Source organism: Phyllopteryx taeniolatus, chromosome 19, assembly GCF_024500385.1.
Source record: "Phyllopteryx taeniolatus isolate TA_2022b chromosome 19, UOR_Ptae_1.2, whole genome shotgun sequence".
Classification (NCBI taxonomy): Eukaryota; Metazoa; Chordata; class Actinopteri; order Syngnathiformes; family Syngnathidae; genus Phyllopteryx; species Phyllopteryx taeniolatus.
Genome location: NC_084520.1, coordinates 12,893,769 through 12,913,934, shown reverse-complemented (window position 1 = coordinate 12,913,934; position 20,166 = coordinate 12,893,769). Strand labels below are relative to the sequence as shown.

Genomic DNA, 20,166 nt, shown 5'->3' with positions numbered 1-20,166 from the left:
GATGCCCTTATTATTCCTCTCCCTGGTTTCCATACATTAGACCACTTGATGCACTTTTGCTGTTTTGAAAGTAAACCAGTGGCAACAAATGCTAATACAATTACAAATTGGTCAAAGGTAGCAAATGTGTTACCCAAGTGAGGATAAGCGGTACAGAAAATGGATGGATCATGTATTGTTGACATTTTGGTCAGTAATCTTAACTAGAGATTTAGTTGCTAAACCGAGAAGAGGATGATAATGTTCATCCAGTAAGAAGGGGGAAAAAAACAACATTTTGTCATTATATTTATATTAAACTACTAATAAAACTTTGCTTTTCAGTTTGACCGTGACACATGTTGCGTCTATTTTGACTTAATAAGTTATCAAATGTGGTTTCTTGTCCGATACAAGACTTTAGAAAGCAAAATAAAGTGACTTCTTCCAGGTGACAATCGCTCCGATGGCCACCACCAGTAAACATTCCATTTGACCGAGGCAGCGTGATTGAGAAAAAAAAAAGCAGATGATTTAAGTCTTTTTGTTTGAATGCGTTGAAGTGTTAGTCGAAAAAAGGTGTTGAGGTAAATTGCTTGGAAGGGAAACGGAACTCAACCCAACCAAATATATCGGACACATCTGGAAGAAAATGTTGTCTACAAACGATGATGGAGGAGGCCCCGTCATAGTGCGAGTGGTGAGGAAAGAAATCTTTCATCATATGAGCATAACAATCCATGCATTGTATTGTTTGACCTTCGGAGCTCAAACGAGAATGCCAAACACGAGAGCAAAATAATCGAGCGGCTGCAGTCAGCTCGGCATTTGGCAAGTCAGTTTTATATAAACTTGTAGCTTACTTTTGAGGAGCAACACTAGATCCCCTCTGAAGGTCACAACAAGCACCGCAATGGTTTGCGTCCCTATTTGTATTGTGCTGTGTCGGAGCGCACATTGCTGCCATAAACACAAATTCGACCCCCCGACCGCCTCCGCTCGGACGCGCTGTCTGTCCCCTGATAGAAAACCACTGTGGTGGACAGAAACAAACAAACAAAAAAAGATGCATTGGCAGGTGAACAGCAAGACAAGGGGAAAGGCAAGATCACCTTGGAGAGGATTCTGTCAACACAGCTTGAGGGGAGAGAGTTTAAATACGTCCAGCTGTACTTTTAAATGTTTCCATGTTAACGAGGGATGGACATGCAAGTTATTACAATTTTCAAAAGATCGCATCGTATCAGCATAAATTATATTCAATAAGAGTCAAATCAATTTGTTTTATCGAATAAAAGTAGGCGGCACGGTGGACGACTGGTTAGAGCGTCTGCCTCACAGTTCTGAGGACCGGGGTTCAAATCCCGGCCCCGCCTTTGTGGAGTTTGCATGTTCTCCCCGTGCCTGCGTGGGTTTTCTACGGGCACTCCGGTTTCCTCCAACATCCCAAAAAACATGCATGGTAGGTTGATTGACAACTCTAAATTGCCCGTAGGTGTGAATGTGTACGAATGGTTGTTTTTTATGTGTGCCCTGCGATTGGCTGGCAACCAGTTCAGGGTGTACCCCGCCTCCTGGCCGAAGATAGCTGGGATATGCTCCAGCACTCCCGCGAACCTTGTGAGGAGAAGCGGCTCAGAAAATGGATGGATGGATGGATGGATGAATAAAAGTAATAGTTGTTTTGTATTAAAGTAATGTAAAAAAGTATTTACAACATACATTTTATTCCATATTGAGAAACTGTGTAATGCTAGTATACATACAACATAAACATGACATGACTACAGCTATCGAATATTTTTTGAATTTATTATTTTACCGATTATCCCAACGATTAGTCGAGTAATCGGATAAAAGCTGATTTTGCATTATTAAACAACCATTCTAATGCAAAATGTGCATTTGACGTGCTGGTATTATTTTTCTCCAGTTGGGGTCGGCATCCTCACATTCTACACTGTAGTATCTGTGACTTTGAATGTGTGTGGCTTTAAAAGGAGGGCCCTGGCCTGGTGGGTGACGTGTGCATCAGCGAATGAGAGTGTAGTTAGGTGTTGTTAGCTCAGGTTAGGCATGTCTGCGGTTGAAGTCGCAGTAACATTAGTCCGGTCGGTCGGTTTTAAAACTATAAAAAAAATTTGTGTTAATAATAAACACGGTTTCAATGTATACATAATTGACAAAATTCTAATCAAATTTTCTTCCCATTTGTATATTTTAGCGTTGTTGGAAATGTTCGTTTCATATATTTGAACGTTCTGTGAATGGGATAAACATTGTGTGATCTTTATTGCTTTGTGGATCTACGCGTGTCCCCGTTGCACCGCAGGTAAACAGCTCTTATGAACCTAAAACGCATGATCCCTCTTCTTAGAGTGCAAACATTGCTCTCTCTCTCTCTCTCTCTCTCTCTCTCTCTCTCTCTCTCTCTCTCTCTCTCTCTCTCTCACTCTCACTCTCACTCTCTCTCTCTCTCTCTCTCTCTCTCTCTCTCTCTCTCGTGGAAATGCACTCAAGCGTTGTGGAATTAATCACTGGGTACTCTGCTTGTATTTGCGCTTCCCAGCCGTACCTGTTGGAAAACCCCGGCTGAGAAGCCGACTTCCCACCCCCACACGTGCTCGTCTCCCTGTGGGCCACTTGTGAACATAGCAAAAGGGAAGGGAAAAAAAAGAAGCCTTCATTTCTGTCTCGGCTGGCAAAATGATTACTTTGTTTTAGCGTGTAAGACAAGCTCAGATACTAAATCAATACAAAGTCGCCGTTCTTCACATTCATCACAGAAGATTACATTTGCTTGAGTTTCAGCAAAAACAAAAAAACAAAATCACAATTTTGAGGTACATGCTTTTAACGGGACAGTAATGATGGATAATTTAGTAGGAAACGTGCAACAACTTAAATCGTATTACTTGGTAACAGAGGTGGTGTTTGAGTAAAAAGTGGGTTGGGGGCTCCCCAGCCCCCCCACCCTGCCACCTCTGCTTGCTAATATCTCCTTTTTCCTGTGATGAGCATTACTGTAACTAATATTAATTATATTACATAATACTAATATGTAATGTTAACTCAACATTACTACTACTAGTACTACTACTACATTGACGACTAATAAATACAAAAGTAACCCAAAGAGGTCATTTTTAAGTAGGTAATCACAGTAAAGTCTGTTAATTTTGGTGTAAAATCATATTATTATTATTATTATCAATCAATCAAGCTTTTTGAGACCAAAACCAAAATTAGAAATGTATTTCTTTTAAATTGCAACAACACTATTTGCTAAAAATATTTTGGGTCCTGACTCAAATTTCTGTAAATGTTCTTTCATGCAACATTTGTTTAATAGTTTAAAGCAATGCTTATCAAAGTGTGGTATTAATTTTTAAGAATCGTTTGTTTTTAAACCCTTATTCAGGTTAAATTTTTTATTTAGGTGCAATACAATTTAATTAAATCATTATTAAATTGTTTATTCATATTCCTATATTTAAGCGCAGTGTTAAAGTTCAAACTGTGCACGATGTTATGATGGCTTACAATAATATTAAATGCACGTTGTAGGAATTTCACCCCCGTCTCATTTTTTTAAAAAGAGCACATAGGCCTACTACACTCTTGTATTTTAATGATGGTAATTAGAATAAAAAAAATTTAAGGTGTGATTTTATGTGAAAGGTTTGAGAACCCCGGGTCTAAAGTGTTGACATGACTGGAATGCTGCATTGACTGAGTTATTGCAGTCACGCAGCTGGGGGGAGGGGGGGGGGGGGGGGGGGGGGGGGGGGGGGGGGAGGAAGCCGAAGTATCACAGTAGTTTTCAGACAGAAACTGCACGTCTCGCCATCACTCCAAATTCTGCTCGTGTCATCTTTATGTACTTTCCTCCTCCTCTGCACCGAGATCAATTTAGTCTTGCTGGTTAAGTGCTGACTCAGCCTCCTGCTTCCAGTTAATTAGGACCATCTTCTTGGGACTTGGAGAAGCTACAGTTGATTACAGTGGTGGGAGTTGCGGTTCTCTAAATCTGCGGAGCACAAACTGGGGTCTGCGAGCCGTAGCTGTGGGGGGTCAGCAAAATCATTTGCAATTCATTATTTTGGATCCTCTAAAAAGATGCATACTGGCGCATAAACCAATAACTCCGCCCTAATTTAGCAATTAAAAGCTGTGATATGACTGTCACGTAAATCTGACATATAAACATAAAACAAAAAAAAATATTGCATGTCGTGTATTTAAAACAACCACGTAGCCGTTTGCTTTTGTAAAGTCTGTTTTAGCTTAATGCTAACACAAAATCCAACTTTATTCTCATAAGATGGCAACATTTTTACCCCGACAAAATATGTCTTGGTTTTTTTCATAAAATTACAACTTCTTTCCTACCAAAAAATATGAATTTATGAAAACCTTATGACTTAAAAAACAAAAATGGTATTTAGGGTTATGCTTGACTGATGTTTGGTGTAAGGGACCCAATCTGGTAAAAAAAAAAAAAAAAAAAAAACCCCAAAAAAATGTTTTCCAACTAGAGTCTATGTGCATTGACTGCTACACTAAAGTATGTCAACCAAACCTAAATTTGGTTCCATGGTGGCATTCATGAATTATTCATGTGGAATATGCAGGCTACAGTGTAACTAAAGGACTTGAAGTGGCACAACACACATTTATCCACTCCCATTATGCATATCACTTTTGACCCTTTCAAACACCCGAGCGGGCATCAATCCTTCTCAGTACACTCACCTTTCCGCATTGGCCCCGTACTATGGAAGCGGAGCAGCCCATAAAGCATTCCGCTGAGGGCTCGCGTTTACGGCGCACGGATAAATCACTGCATTCGACACGCCTCCCCGTGTAACCCCTGAGGAGCGCCCTCACGCACACCCACGCACGCACACATGCATGCCCGTTTACCAACTAAAAAGTCTTTTAACCCACTCCCCAGATAATCATTTTTGTTCGACTTTTAGTTTTAAATGAACTGCTCAACAAATGCTACAATTATCTGATCTGATGATTGTTCATCCATGTACTCAGTCTTCAATCTACTCCCAAAAAAAATCCAATCAGAATTATTAATCGATCCGGCTACATAAAACCAACCAATCGACTGCATATCAATATTTAAATACACTCAAATTCTACGACTTAGTTGAATTCAAAATGGCACAGTTTATGTATAAAATACACAACAATTCACTTCCCCACACTACTCAGAGGCTGTTCGAGATAAGAGAACGTTTTTATAATCTGAGAGGAACAGGGATATTTATATAAAAAAAAAACAAGAACAAATAAAACATAAAACAGACGTGTTATTATTTCCTTGTTTTGTTGTTGCTTTGTTTTGTTTTCCATTTGTCGCAGGTTTATCTTCTGTTAATTGTTTTGTTTTCCGTATATGTTCAATAAACAAATAGGGGGGAAAAATGTGTTGTACTTTCTACGGACATTTCATTAGGTACATCTGCTAATAAATAACAATATAAACTGGATCTGCATCATTCTCATTCGAAAATTCTGCCTTGACACGATCAGAGCACTACACGTTCAACAATATTTAACAATAGAAACTTAGAAACAGCTCTCAGTATGGTGCAGTGCAATTCAACAACGCTGAAAACGTCAACAACAATAATTGAAATAATAATCCATTTTTCACTTCGTTTGTCGCTATATGAAACTGTGAGACTGTGTATCACACTGTGCAGGTGTCCCTAATTTTGTGGCCGGTGATTGTATTTTATAATATAGTTAATGATTGCTCTCTCTTGATTTAGAAAGGTATTTGTTTTGCCTAAAAAAACAACAACAAAAAAACTAATGTACATAATAAATTGTGATATAATGTCACTCCAAGTCAAAACTCAAACGGAGTTAGTTGGCCATTTTGTACTGTAGTACAAGTGGCAAAACATGCTTGAAGATTGTGTGATTCAACGAGGAAAAACTTCGATTGGCCGCGTTCCCGCGTGGCCATCTGCTTCCTCTCGATTGCGCCTGCCGTCCAAGCGGTTGCGCGTGCGGCGTGCGCGCACCAATGACTCACCGCGCCGACCTGCATCCAATCTCGAGGTTATCAGTGGCGATGTCAGGCTTAACTTGCCCCGTTTGGGAATAATTAAGTGCACGGTCAGCACTAAAGAGCCGAGCTTGCGCAGAGATGAGCGGGCAGTGGTGGGAAGTACAAATACTTCTAAAACTGTGCTTAAATCTATTGTTCAAGTAGCTATACTTTACTTGAGTATTTATTTTTCTGATGTTTTACATGTTCTTCCTACATTTGAAAATGGATCCGTACTTTCTACTCCTTACTTACTTACTCCTTACTGTCTGTAGCGCTTATCGTCATTAGGGTCATTGTCTACAATTAACTGAACATGCACGTTCGGTTATTGTGACTACAACATTATACAACATTATCCTTAAAATTACACTAAATGGCTTACAGACGGATTTTGAAAGTATACGCCAGCAAAAACATACAGAGGCAGTGAACGCGCTCTGTAACCTCTGCTAACAACCCAGGCTAAACTTAGCTCCTCCCCCACATGCAAAGATCTTCATCTCGCAGTCTAGATGGATCGCGTCAGCATACAGTACTTCCTTGACACCAATTACAGTGGTGGACAAATCTATGACGTTTCCGACTTTAATTTAATTTTATTTTTGCTTTGTGTTGCGAGCCAAAATTTTAGGAAGAAATTTTTTTTAGATTAGCCACAACATCTGCCTAGCATCCAAAATCCCACTCGTAATTTAAGATACCGGTAGATTTGACACCGATGGTTGTATAATTTTGACCAAGACTATTGATAAGTAGACAGTGATATACAATGATGTAGCAGTAATGACGAACTATACTGTAATACACCCTGTATGTACAATGTATAAAACCGTTGGTATGCATAATATTGAAACTTGAAAGACAGTAGTCACATTCTGCAGCAACAGTATATTTATTGTATGTGTTTTACTGCGCTATCAGACAGATTACAGACAAAGACAGGACTAAAAAAAAAAAAAAAAAAAAAAAGGCTTGTGAAGATGTCATAACCAAACTCACCTGGTGTGTGTCGGACATGATGACGGGTGCAGAGCAGAGCGAGAGATGGCGCTAAAAAAGAGAAGGAGGGATTGGCTCACAAAGTGGGGGAGGGGGAGGGGAGTGTCTGCGTCGCAAGGACAAGTGCACATAATGTGCTGCAGTAATATGTGCTGAATGCAAAGCAGATGACAGAGGGAAAGGACACATGCAGCTCATTGTTACTATTTGTTTGTCCTCCTCACGAATGTTTGACAGGACTGCAGTGTAAATGCAACGGAGGGAGGAGGGCGCTTGTGAATACTGCAGCACTGATAAGACTGTGACGTTATACACGGGCGTGCGTGTCAAGTGCAGTTGAGTCATTCAGGGAATCTCTGAAAATGTGTTGTTGTGATTTCAATAAAGCAGGTAGCAGTGTTTGGATATCAGCTGAATTTTTTTTTTCCCTCATCAAATTTAGATGTACATTGAGAGTAACGGAGAATAATTTACCATTATATTACTTTGTAACGAGTCCTATTTTTCCAGAAATATGAGCAAGTGAATCAGTCCCTACAGTTTACATGTGGATTCCAGTGGCAACCTGTGAAGCTTAAGGCAGTGCTAGAAAATAATGGTGGCTACAACAAATTCAGACACTTTGGGCACAATTCTGGCATTTTCACTTAGGGGTTTACTCACTTTTGTTGCCAGCGGTCTAGACATTAATGGCTTCGAGTTGAGTTCTTTTGAGGGGACAGTAAATTTACACTTTTATACGAGCTGTACATTGACTACTTTGTAGCAAAGTGTCATTTCTTCGGTGTTGTAACATCTGTTTTAGTACCGTGAGACACCAGCACCAAATATATAATATATTGTGTCTCTCACGCTATCCGGGTGCATTCTGTGATTTTGTGTACAAACAAAGTGTAGACGTAAGGCAAAGCGATCTTGGCTGACTGTGGTGATTAGGGGAAAGGGGAAACGCCAGTGCCAACACAATCTGTCAGCAATGTCATTCCAACAAACTAAGCGCAATCTAATTTGAGTTGAATGCGATAGATATTTCTTGGACGAATGCTCCCTTCAAGAAAACTGGGAATTCAGAACTTTCTTTAGTTGGGAGGTGAGCTAGGCCCTTAACTGTTTTGCCAGTCAACAGGACTACTCATATGAATGGACAATTATTCAAAAACTAAGCTTATACTGGCCCATCATGGTCAATAGCAATGTTTTTCTTTTGTGTTCATGTTTGAAGGGAATGTTTTGAGGTGTTTCCAACTTCCCAGCATTCTCAAATGCAGCATGAATTGAATTTGGCCCGGCAGTATTTTACGAACCTTACCAGTTCATACTCACATGAGGAAGTGTTACAATTGGGAGTTATAAATGACTTAAAGCCACAGATATCATTCATAATTGAAAATGTGTGGGGAGGAGATGAATTCAGTGCACTTTTCTCAGGTTCACCGCTCGTCCACTCGGCACGCTATACGTCCTCAAGGAACCCGTCTTTTTTTTTGTTGACATTTTACTTTTATTTTGTAATCTCCTCTTGAGTTTACTGTACTCTTCTGGATGTGCTATACTGGGATACACCAGCCGATGATGATGATGATGATGATGATGATGATGATAACCCACCCCAAGGTTACACTCGAGCCGCAATCTGAGCCGCTACATTGAGAGTTTCTGAGCGATGGATGCCGCCGTTTGCCCCGAAATAATTGAGGAATCATCCCGTCATCGTCCACCGTAAGGTGTGAACGTTCGCCATTACACGTCGTCTAAATGTTCATTTGTCACGCCTCATTCAGGATATGTCTTCTTCCCAGGTAGTTTTTATGTTGGAGTATTTTTGTGTATGTTTGTGGTTGGAGGACCGTTCCTGTTGGACTCAATCAGAGGATGTCAAAGTCAGACAGACAGCGGAAGAGCAGTACATTTTTGACTGCTCGCCACTATATGTCGCCGGCAGAGATAGTGCAACAAAGACACATTATTTGTTGTGAATCATTTTCAGAGCAATTCAATGAAATTGGATGATTGCCCACGCCACACAAAGATGGTGTGTGTTTAGAAGATGGTGGCGTGTGACTTAAAAAAGTGTAAATGCTTTTAAAAGCTCATGGAAGTAGTCTTGAAACAAACACTGTGTACGCTGCTTTTGTGGTGTTGTTTTTTTTGGTCCTTCTTGCAAGAAAATACCTAATCTTCAATCTTCCAATGCAGAGACTAACGCAGCGGTTGCCATGGCGACCGAGAGCCAGGCAGGGGATGGTGATGGGGGGGGGGGGCGTGTGTAATACTGTAATGATAAAGCTCTTCTGGATGGTGCCGCAGTAAACACAACACCACAAGGGTCCCGTTAAGAACGAGTGTGGTGCACCGCACAAATCGGCGGCGACCATCTCTATATCGCATACCCCCCGGCCTCTCCACCACCTCCCGTTTGTTGTCCTCTCTCCTCATTGCGAGGAGCACGCCATTGTCTTCTTTGTCCGTCCCCTTCCCCTCCATTCTTTCACTTTTGCCGTCCAAACACAATCGACGCTCCATGCCCTTCCCCTTCACGCTCTCTCTTTTTCCTCTCTCTGACTCTCACCCTTTTAAATTTATGTTGATGATCTCTCTGAATCTAATTTGAGAGTCTGGCGAGCGACGGAGACTCCATCGGGCCTTGAAGGTCATTCTGGCTGCAGGTGTCACACGCGGCGGGCTTTACTATAGAGAATCGAGCGCATTATTGGCTTCACCTCGCCTGTATTACAGTGCACCACCGCATCGTACGTTCACAGCGGGGATGCACACGGTGGGGGGGAGATAAATAAGTATGACAGATTGCAACTCCTCCTTTTTATCGTTGTCGTCCAACTCTTTCTTTTCAATGTGGCACTCGTCTGCGTGCGCGTGTGTGTGCACGGTGTCCGCTCGACCGTCGTTTTGTCTCGCTCGCGTTCTGAGTTTTGTCCAGGAGACGACTCGTGTCGGTCGCCTACGTGAGCTCGCAGCCACAAACACCTGCATGCGTGCACGCGGGTGGGTTTCGTCCACTCGCCGGCTGCAACGTTTCGTACATGTGCGCAATGTAATCACATCCAAGTCCGTTTCTACCTGATTTAAATATTAGGTAGTTTGCAGTGGTTGTTGAACTGCATGTGTTTTTAATGTTTTGTCCTTTTAATGAGGCACAGTAGTCGCTGGTTTGTGATTCTGGTGTTCTTGTGCGATCGTTTGTTTATGGGGGCTGATGTGGTCCTGCATCGGGTGCTCCGTAGCCTCCTGCCCGAGGGGAGCGGAGATCACTGTACTTTGTTGATACACCTTTGGCAGCAATTATAGCCTCAAGTTTGATTGAATATGATGCCCCAAGCGTGGCACAGCTATCTTTGGGCAGTTTAGGTACCCTTCCCTAGATCTGTGCCTGTCACGGAGGTTTACGGACTGTTCCTTTGGTTTCATGCTTGGTTTGTGCTCTGACATGCACTGTCAACTGTGGGAAATTATATAGACAGGAGTATGCCTTTCCAAATCTTGTCGAATCAACTGAATTTACCCCATGTTTATTTTATTGCAGTAAGTAAGTTGAAATGCCAAAATCAGATACATTTTATTTTAATTTTGCAGTGGTTTGGTTTAAAAAAAAATTTGCAGTGCTTTACATAAATATAATAAATTACTGAAGTTGCTTTGCATTTTCCCAGTGTGATGTAAAAAAGGAAACCCGTGTACGCCATTTTGGCTTGCTACAGTGTATTAATGCTGCGCTGTTCAAATTAGATCAAAAGCAACGCATCGAATTTTCTACTCCTCTTTGCTGAAAAAAATAAATAAATCAAAGCAGCTGTGGCACGATCTTTTGAATGCATGTGGGATAGGTGACTTTTTCCGATGTTAAGATCTCATATATCTCAGTTGGATATTGTTTGGTTGGTCTTATAACTCAGTTAAACAACTTCATTCATGTCAATCCACATGGCCTGAGCAAACATGTCAGATGACAAAAACCATACAGTGGCTCCTCGGCTAACAACAGAGTTCTGCACATATGGCAAAAAAAATAAATAAAATATTATCTGGTTAAACAAGCCCTAGGAACAGTTAACATACAAAGTGCGGTCAACTTAAAATGTTGGCTTCATCTACATTTCATAACTTTCTGTGTCATTTTTCAGCATCAACTTTCAACTTTCTCCTTCATGCATCTCCACGCGAGCATCGTCTGGTCTCCCTCCCACCTGTCCACCCCCTCCTGTGCCTCCACCTGCGTAGCCTACATACTGTAGAAGACGCTACTGTAGCCTTGCCACTATGTTCTCTTTTGTGTGTTACTGTAGCTTGGCCACAGTTTTTCTCCTTTGTGCGCGCGTTGAGCCTGCTCTCCTGAGAATTCGGTGGGATTTGGTACAAAAAGTAATGCTCTGTAATTAGCAGAAAGCTGTGTTATTTTGGGCGTTACTTGAAAAGGCTTTGTTTTATTTTACTGTATATTAATAGCATTCGTGGTGGCGTTGCAGTAAGAGTTTATTCAAACGCAATAACGCTCACATTGCAGCTCAACTGCTTAACTTTTTGTGCAATTTTCTACTAAATTTGGATTTACTTTGTAACACTGACCAATGACTGAGTCAACTACAACTACTACCACAACAACAACTACAAATCTGGGCAAGACGACACAGTCAGACTGTGCAGGAAGGTGGGACCTGGAATTCATGATGACTAAGGTTGCAGTACAGAGATACTTGAAATTATTTCATAAAGAGTGGGCAGTAAAAGAAAAGAAAGTGAAATCTCAGATTATTAAAAAATCCTGCCTGGAGTTTTTTTTTTTTTTTTTTTTTTAACGAAGATCAGCAATTCCTAATCACTGTGACTGTGAGAGATCATCAGTGTTGCCATGGGAAATTATCAAATGTCACTTAATTGGTCCTGAAATTATTATTTATTGACTACAAATAATGTATCTTTGTTCATCTACCTATCTATGCCAGTGACGTTTAGTGACAGCTCTTGACATTTTCACTTAGGGGTGGACTCACTTAACAGTAAATTTACATTGTTACATAAACTGTAGACTGTACTTGACACTGTAGCAAAGCGTTGTCCCATGAAAAGATATAATCACATATTTCTAAAAGATGTAATGGGTGTACTCACTTTTGTGAGATGCAATATATACTGTGTCATTGGTGTTGAGCGGAATCCTGGCATCTCCAAAATCACTACTTCTCAGGAAATAAAAAACAAACAAAAAAAAAAAAACACTACATCATTAAAGTTGGTATTATAAGTTATATTGCTGCCTTTAATACATCACAAAAACAAACGACTGTCGCTACATCTTGCCCCAGAACCTTTTCTCAAATGCCTTAGAGCCGCAAGTGATGGTTAACTTCGTGGCTGACCAGTTCCTTCTACACTGAAGCATTTTTTTTTTCTCTCAACAAACCGGGCTTCTGCAAATTTTTCTATCTCAACTTTTCACACTATAAAAACATCCGACTTTCAATCTTGAAGCGACATAATGCCGCTCGGCATCCGCAGAGGGAGGGAAGAGGCGCATTTTTCTTTTCTCAGACAGCTGAGCGTTCAGAAGAGTTAATACATTTGTTTTCAAGCTATTTTCAACACGTTCAACCAGTTAGTAATGCATAAAAACAACAGACAATATGGGGACACACCAACAGTGTTGATTTGTTAAAAAATTTGATGACTAATCAAGTAAATGAAATGAAATTGACCATATTCGGGCATATAAGGTTACCGCCCGACAGCGACGATATATAATTTGTTGTTTTTCTAACGTGAAATATGTACCGTGGCTCTACAAAGTTTGGGGAACTCTCTTTTCGGACCCAAAAAGTTGCAGAAGTGGGGCAAAGAGGACGATTTAATACAATTTCTTGTGCTATTTGTGCCAAGATGATACGTGACAGTACGGTTTACATCACACACGGCATTGTAAGAAATAAGAGTATAGCACTTCAGGTTAATACTCCTTATTCTTTTCCTTCTGCTTGCCCTCATTTGTACGTGTGCAAGTCCCAGCCAATGAGGAAGCGTAACGAGCAGGTCCCGCTAGTGCTATCTTGCTTCCCCGAGACACACCGGCATGGGGGTAGTGGTAGGAGGAGGGTGATTGAGAAGCTCTGTGTGTGTGTGTGTGTGTGTGTGTGTGCGTGTGTGTGCACGCGCGCGCATTTGGGCGATAGAGGGGGAGAGCATTGCAGCAATATGAGAAAGTAGGTCAGACATAGCAGAGGAGAAAAGAGGTACAGGAAAGAGATGGAGAGGGAAAAGGAAGCAGAATTCTTTGGGTTACAGAAGTGGAGTATTGTGGTGTACTTGAACTAATGTGTACATGAATGCAGCCCTTTTGCTGCCTCTATAATGGACTCCTCCACACGCCCCTGCAGGCCACGCTTACCGGACATCTACCGACTCTCCTGCCGTGTCACCTCTTTTTTTGGGGGGGTCTGAACGTTAGCTCATGTGTTCTATAGATAAATGTCTATTAGCTTTCCTAGTAATACAATTGAAATCGCTTATGTCTCTTTGAAGGAAGTTTGCTTTGGATATTACATAAGTGCACAAAAATATGTCAAAAATACACAGTGGCACGCACAATACACTAAGGGCACTCAGGCCCCTTATATATATGGGCTCCACTCAAGTATGAATTACCTTTCTCTTTTTGCTCTTTGGGCCATGTCTGTGTTTTATTATTTATTTGATGAAGCACAAAGTATACTGCATCTATAAATACACACTGCGGCCCCGCTGGAACGGACTGCACCAGGGAAAGATTGCGCGGTAATCGTGCACACAATGGAATTGATTCATTGACAATTGCTTCAGTACATAGAATAAAAAGTGCACTCGCAGTTTACACAGAAAATTGCCTTCATGAGTAATGGGGGAAGTCTCCATGCTTGGGGAGAAAAAAAAACTCTCTAGGAGGGAAAAAATCTTTATAGGGGTTCAACTGTGCTCATAAAACACGGTGGGGGAAATGCAGTCAAACAACGTAGCATCTTTTACATTTCACTCTATTAAACATGTGTGTCTATAGTTTATGTTTTTACTTGAAAATGTTCTGAATAATAATACATATAGTAAGATTAGGAAGTTATTCCACCTCTTTTCTTTCGCTCTCTAATTTCTCATCCTGTTTCATAAACTCCACCCGGACCCCCTAACTCAGGCAACACCTGCGCTCTAATTAAATTAAAGTCCAGAGATTTGACTTATCTCCTGGACAAGTTTAGAGTTGAATGCAATATATGCAGACGTCAAGTGAACTGAGACAGCCCACTATCTACAGGGTATAATGTGTGTAATATAAATCATGATGATTGTATTATGATATTTAGCAAAGGGAACCTAATGTCCCGTTATTCACTGAAAAATTCACCGCCCTCCGTTTAGGGCTTTTGGCACCATTTTTGTAGTCTTTCAGTAAAGCTAAGATGCCACAAGATGGCGCCAAAGTCCTGGATAATAGGAAAGTAGTTGGTTATTGGTATTTCCATTCATTTCAATGCGAACAGACGCTTTGAGATAAGAGCCTGGTCGCATAATGAATGAAACTCACATCTAAAGGCACCACTGTCTAAACATGTGTCTGTGTTTTTTTTCGCTCTTTGCAGCAGGGCTCATTAATTATCCTCACTTGCAATTAACTCCTCGTTGGTTTCTCTTCTCCGTTCCCTCCCAGTATGTGGCGTTTGGCTCCCTATTCTTCATCCTCATCTCCATCTCCACTTTCTGCATGGAGACGCACGAGGCCTTCAACACCATCCTCAACAAGACCGAGAACGTGACGGTGGGCAACGTCACGCGCGAGGAGATCGTCTACGAGGTGGTGACCGACAGCTGGCTGACATACGTGGAGGGCGTGTGCGTCATCTGGTTCACCATTGAGGTCCTCCTGCGAGTCATCTTCTGCCCCGACAAGGTCGAGTTTTTCAAAAGCACGCTCAACATCATCGACTTTGTGGCCATCCTGCCCTTCTATCTGGAGGTGGGCTTGAGCGGTCTCTCCTCCAAGGCCGCCAAGGACGTCCTGGGATTCCTCCGCGTCGTGCGATTCGTCCGCATCCTCCGAATCTTCAAGCTGACCCGTCACTTTGTGGGCCTGCGAGTCCTCGGCCACACCCTCCGTGCTAGCACCAACGAATTCCTCCTGCTCATCATCTTCTTAGCCCTCGGCGTCCTCATCTTCGCCACGATGATTTACTACGCCGAGAGAATCGGCGCGCACCCGGACGACCCGGCAGCGAACGCCCACACCAACTTCAAGAATATCCCCATCGGTTTCTGGTGGGCCGTGGTGACCATGACCACGTTGGGCTACGGAGATATGTACCCGGAGACGTGGTCGGGGATGCTGGTGGGGGCTCTGTGCGCCTTGGCCGGCGTGCTGACAATCGCTATGCCCGTTCCCGTCATCGTCAACAACTTCGGCATGTACTACTCTCTGGCCATGGCCAAACAAAAGTTGCCCAAAAAGAAGAACAAACACATACCGAGAGCACCTCAGCCGGGCTCTCCCAACTACTGCAAGCCGGATGCCCTGGCCATGGCTACTGCCTCACCGCAAAGACTCTTGGGAAATGTCCTAGGCGGAGTGATGGGCTCCGGAGGCCTCGGGGGTGACTGCCCCCTCGCCCAAGAAGAAATTATAGAGATCAACAGAGGTGAGCTGTTTCCTTTTTCCTCTTTGGGAATTACCTTCTCGGACTGTTCTGCCGATTTGCGGATCTCCGGTGCAACTGACGTGGCTAACGTGTTAACAGGCAGGGAACAGGGTGATGTGGGTTGGAGGAGTTAAAACTGGGGTTGCCAAAGCAAGGCCCGTTCTTGGGTCGTCCTGGGGTTTTTCCACGCCGCGACAATGAGGCGCTCTAAAGAGGCTGTGACAGACCGAAGCCCTGGTCCACTCACTGGCTGTCAAGTCAGGCTATTTTTTTTACTTTGTTATTCCCCCGGCCCCCCTTTTTCTTAATTTAACAAATACAATACAAAAATAGAAATCATTAATAATAATAATGTAAAATCTTTTCGATACACATTTTAACTGTAATGTTTTTTTTTTAAAATCTCACTCGGCCCATCTGTCCATTTTCAAAATCAATTGTGATCATTGAGCACAAACGTTTGCCCACTCAAGAGGTGGGCGTGTCATCAAGATGTGATTCACAGTAGATTCTACATCCACCCTGGAGAAATCAGCAGGCTCTTCAGAACTCGTGTAATTTATTATCAACCGCTTGCCTTCAGGCCAGCTTGGAGCAAACAAACAATATATAATGGCAGGGGGAGAGTGAACTCAATTATCTATTAAAACGGCTTAATGCCTTTCAAATTGCGCTGACTTGGCATATTTTCTCTGTGATGTCACCAATAAAACCATGAAGGGAGGTAATTTGGCACTCGGTTTGCTTTTTACGTCTGTGCACCTTTAATGCATCACGCCGATCATCAGGGAGCTCAAAAATATTGCCCTCCTCGGCAGTTTTACGACATTTCGTCTGCGTTGCCTTCTTGCACTTCATCAAAAAAAAAAAAGTCTTGTTTCCTGATTCATTAGCTATTTAGGCAGGATGTTGGGATTTGTCTACGTTTAACTGATTTCCCCTTTTCACGACTACAACTAGGCTCCCCCGACTGTTCCGTAGACTAATTCACTATTTCGGCACTACGGCAACTTGGGTGACACTTTATCCAGTTTACCAGCTTCCACAGGACGTAAAGCTGCTATTCTAAGGTCAACCTACTACATATCTTTGCATTAAACGTTTGTTAACATTCTAAATGTAGATGCGGTTTGGCACAACGAGGAGCTGTCAGGGACATTATTTAGGATTACCTTTCAAACACAAACAACTGAAATCCTCACACGTGTCATACTAAAATGCTGCCATTTAATACTGCACATGCTGAAATATTCCATATGAAATATTGTAATATATAATTATAATTTCAGTTTTTCAGTAACTCTAAAGCTAACCCTTTATGCGGGCAAGAGCATTTCAGTTGTGTGTGAAGAGTGTTTCAGTAGTTCCTGTGACAAATAATCGTGAATATTCCTCTTACTCTACTTTCATTGTTTGATTCATTTAATAATCTTATTATTATTGTGTGATAACATAAAAAAAAAAAACTGCTGACATGTACTAGAAAATGTAGCGTAATGTATTTTCCGCATCAGCGTCACGGTTGCCGTACCCACACCGCCGTTCCCTGTGCAGATTCCAAGCAGAACGGTGACGCGGCCTCGGCCGCGTTGGCCAACGAAGACTGCCCCACCATCGACCAGGTGCTCAGCCCGGACGAGAGGAGCCCCATCGGGCGGGGTCCGACCCGGGAACGCTACCAGCAGGACCGCGCCTGCTTCCTGCTTAACACCAGGGAATTCCGAGCCACAGATGGGAACGTGCGGAAAGGTACGTCCGGAAACCGCTGACGCAAACATGTTGTTTACATTGAGGAAACATTTAGAAGGGATGCTTCAGCCAGGAAGATGCAGTATTTGGCTCCAATCGCATACTCACATGCACACTCGGCTCTTGTGCTCTGCTGTTGTTTGTTAGCGCCTCTTTACATCCATGTTGTCCGTGCGTCATCAGCGCTTGGTTTGATTACTTGTGTCTGACCTCGAAAGCTTCTGTGCGTCTCCTTGATTTGATTGCTTTGTTTCTGGTCTGACCTGGTCCATCTGTCCACGGTGTCTGTGCGTTGGGTTTGTACGTACTGTGGCATCCATCCATGCTCATAAAACAGTCTTTCTCTGTCTTCTGGACTCAGACAGTTGACCATGCATTAATTTTCTTCTCGTCACTTCTGTTTCTCTCTCTCTCTCTCTCTCTCTCTCTCGCTCTCTCTCTCTCTCTCTTTCCTGCCTCCTCTTATTGTCTTTTTTAATTTTGCCCTTTATTTTGTCATTTTACCCGAACCCTAACCTTCCTCCGCATTTCCCTTCCTCCTTCCCCCGGGATAAATTCATGCCCCCCATATTCCATCCCCTTATCTCCTTTGTGCCATATCAAACCCCCACCCAAACCCTCCCTTCCCCTTTTCATTTTTACCATCATATGCATCATCTTTGTGCTCAACCTAACACCTTCTTCCATCCATCCATCCATCCATCCACTCACCACTCATCGCAATCAAACCACCGCTGCCGCCAACCTGCACCCGAACACTCCCTCACGCTCCCTCCAAACTTTTCAACACCCCCCTTGTTGACAACAAACTAGAGGCAGCAGCCCTGGCACCCAGCCCAGACTCCCCTCTGACTGAGGATTGGTATAAGATGGAAGGGTCTCTGTTACAGCAGGACCTCAATGCAAACTCCACCGCCTCCTGGATCAAACCATAGACCAGAGGTAACAATGCAAAATAAAACCAAAATAAAATCAATAAGTACAAAGGGTAAAAGTAAAAGAGCGCTAGCTTACAGGTTTGGCTTCAAGTGTCCATCTGGCTCTTCATCATGTAGCACGCTATTGCAGCAGCACAGCACCACTTGAATACAAAATGCACACTTGCAATCACACGAACACACTCACTAGTTTTGTCTGTGTATTCACTGGTTACGAGACGCACGCCCACCCCCTCCCCCCCGACCCCCCACCCCCTCCCCGTTTCCGCAAATGTGCAGCCTCTTGAGCTGAGGTTAGGGTGCACTCACACAAATTAGCTGGCTGGTATTGTTCACCGTATGAAACCTAACCTCAGTCCAATCTCATAGCTGCTTTGCTCTCCTTATGAACTGCACCGAAACAGTACAGCCATTCTGTTTTTTGTTTTTTTGAAACATAATACAGCACCGGTTTGTGATCATGTGTCCGTCTATGTCTAAAGCTTCAAATATGCATGCTGTCATGCATGGGCGTACTTGACAGAGGGGAAGGGGGGTTTGGGGAGTGGGGATACATCCACTTTCCGAATACTTAGTGGTTAGTGTTTGAATGTCTCAAAATTGGTATGAAAATTAGTTCGCTTTCATGGAGGACGAAGTCAATTAGAAAGTATTCACATTGGACAGGCAAAAATACTCGGATGTTAAATTTTTTTTCACTTCGCTTCTGTTTTTTTCTTCCAAAAAGCTTGCTACCAAAAACAATATTATATAGTCCTACCTTCACCCAAATTAAGCTTTTTTTCAAGGTATGAGTTGCTGCTTGGCTGATGTTTTGGTTTTTTTCTCTCTTTTTTTGTCTTGAGTTATGAACAAAAGAAAGAATCATGAGCGCTAGATGGTGGCAGTGCTCGTTCAACCTGTTAATTGTCACTCCCAGTTGAAGTTTACTGTAAATCTAAACAAAAAACACAGAATTACCCGTTAAGCAAAGGATCTTTGAATTGATATGTGAATATCTGAACAAATGTAGATAGACATCCTACCAATACGCACATGCGAAGATTCTTGATCCTCAGCGCAAAACGACTAATGTTACTGCAATTTACTAAGGTTAGTTCATCGACTACTGTAGAGAGATTCGGTTAATTGCAAGATGATACTTAAAAGTTGGGCTACTCTTGGAAAAATGTGTCCCCCCGCCCCTCCCCCCACGACTTCTTTAAATGACGGCTACGCCCCTGCAGTCATGAGTGCAATAGCGTAAAAACACCAAGTTGTCCTGTGAGGAATAAAAGGAAAGATGTACTTGAAGAAACGGGAAACAGCGGTTCAAGTTGTTGTTGTCTGACGTGCCTCTGTTGTTGTTGTTGTTGTTGTCGTCTCTCCCTTCAGGTTGTGTCATATCACGCGTGTGTATGTGGGCACTTTCATTCCTACACGTTACACACACACACACACACTGTCTCAATGCTGTCTGAGTGTCGTGTTCGTGTTGTCGTGTGTGGCTTACTTTTGGTTCTTACTCCTTTTTTTTTTTTTTTTTTTCCCCCCGACAATGTGTTTAGCGATGTGACTCCCCCCCGCCCCACGGGCCTCAGCCTCGGGAAAAACACACAGCAACTCTGCAATATTTGTGCCTTCAAAACAAACAATTTATTCGTCCACACAGTCGCAAAATTCAGTCCAGAAATTTGTATGGAAGAAATGTGCACACTCACAAGAACGTACAGTGTAGAGACAAAAGTATCGGGAAAACTGGCAATTACAAATACAG

At 42.5% G+C, this 20,166-nt stretch overlaps 1 protein-coding gene across 6 annotated transcripts in view; it reads left to right on the top strand.

Moving 5' to 3' along the window:
* kcnc3b (potassium voltage-gated channel, Shaw-related subfamily, member 3b) overlaps window positions 1-20,166 on the top strand; it is a 51,214-nt gene that overhangs the window by 12,195 nt on the left and 18,853 nt on the right. For 3 of the 6 annotated variants that reach the window (XM_061756136.1, XM_061756134.1, XM_061756135.1), the window contains 3 exons: window positions 14,742-15,723; window positions 17,278-17,472; window positions 18,286-18,414. In XM_061756136.1, the coding sequence (XP_061612120.1) occupies window positions 14,742-15,723; window positions 17,278-17,472; window positions 18,286-18,407 (1,299 nt within the window). In that variant the 3' untranslated portion in view covers window positions 18,408-18,414. The remainder of the gene's footprint in view (window positions 1-14,741; window positions 15,724-17,277; window positions 17,473-18,285; window positions 18,415-20,166) is intronic. The other 3 variants (XM_061756138.1, XM_061756137.1, XM_061756140.1) reach the window with 1 other exon arrangement.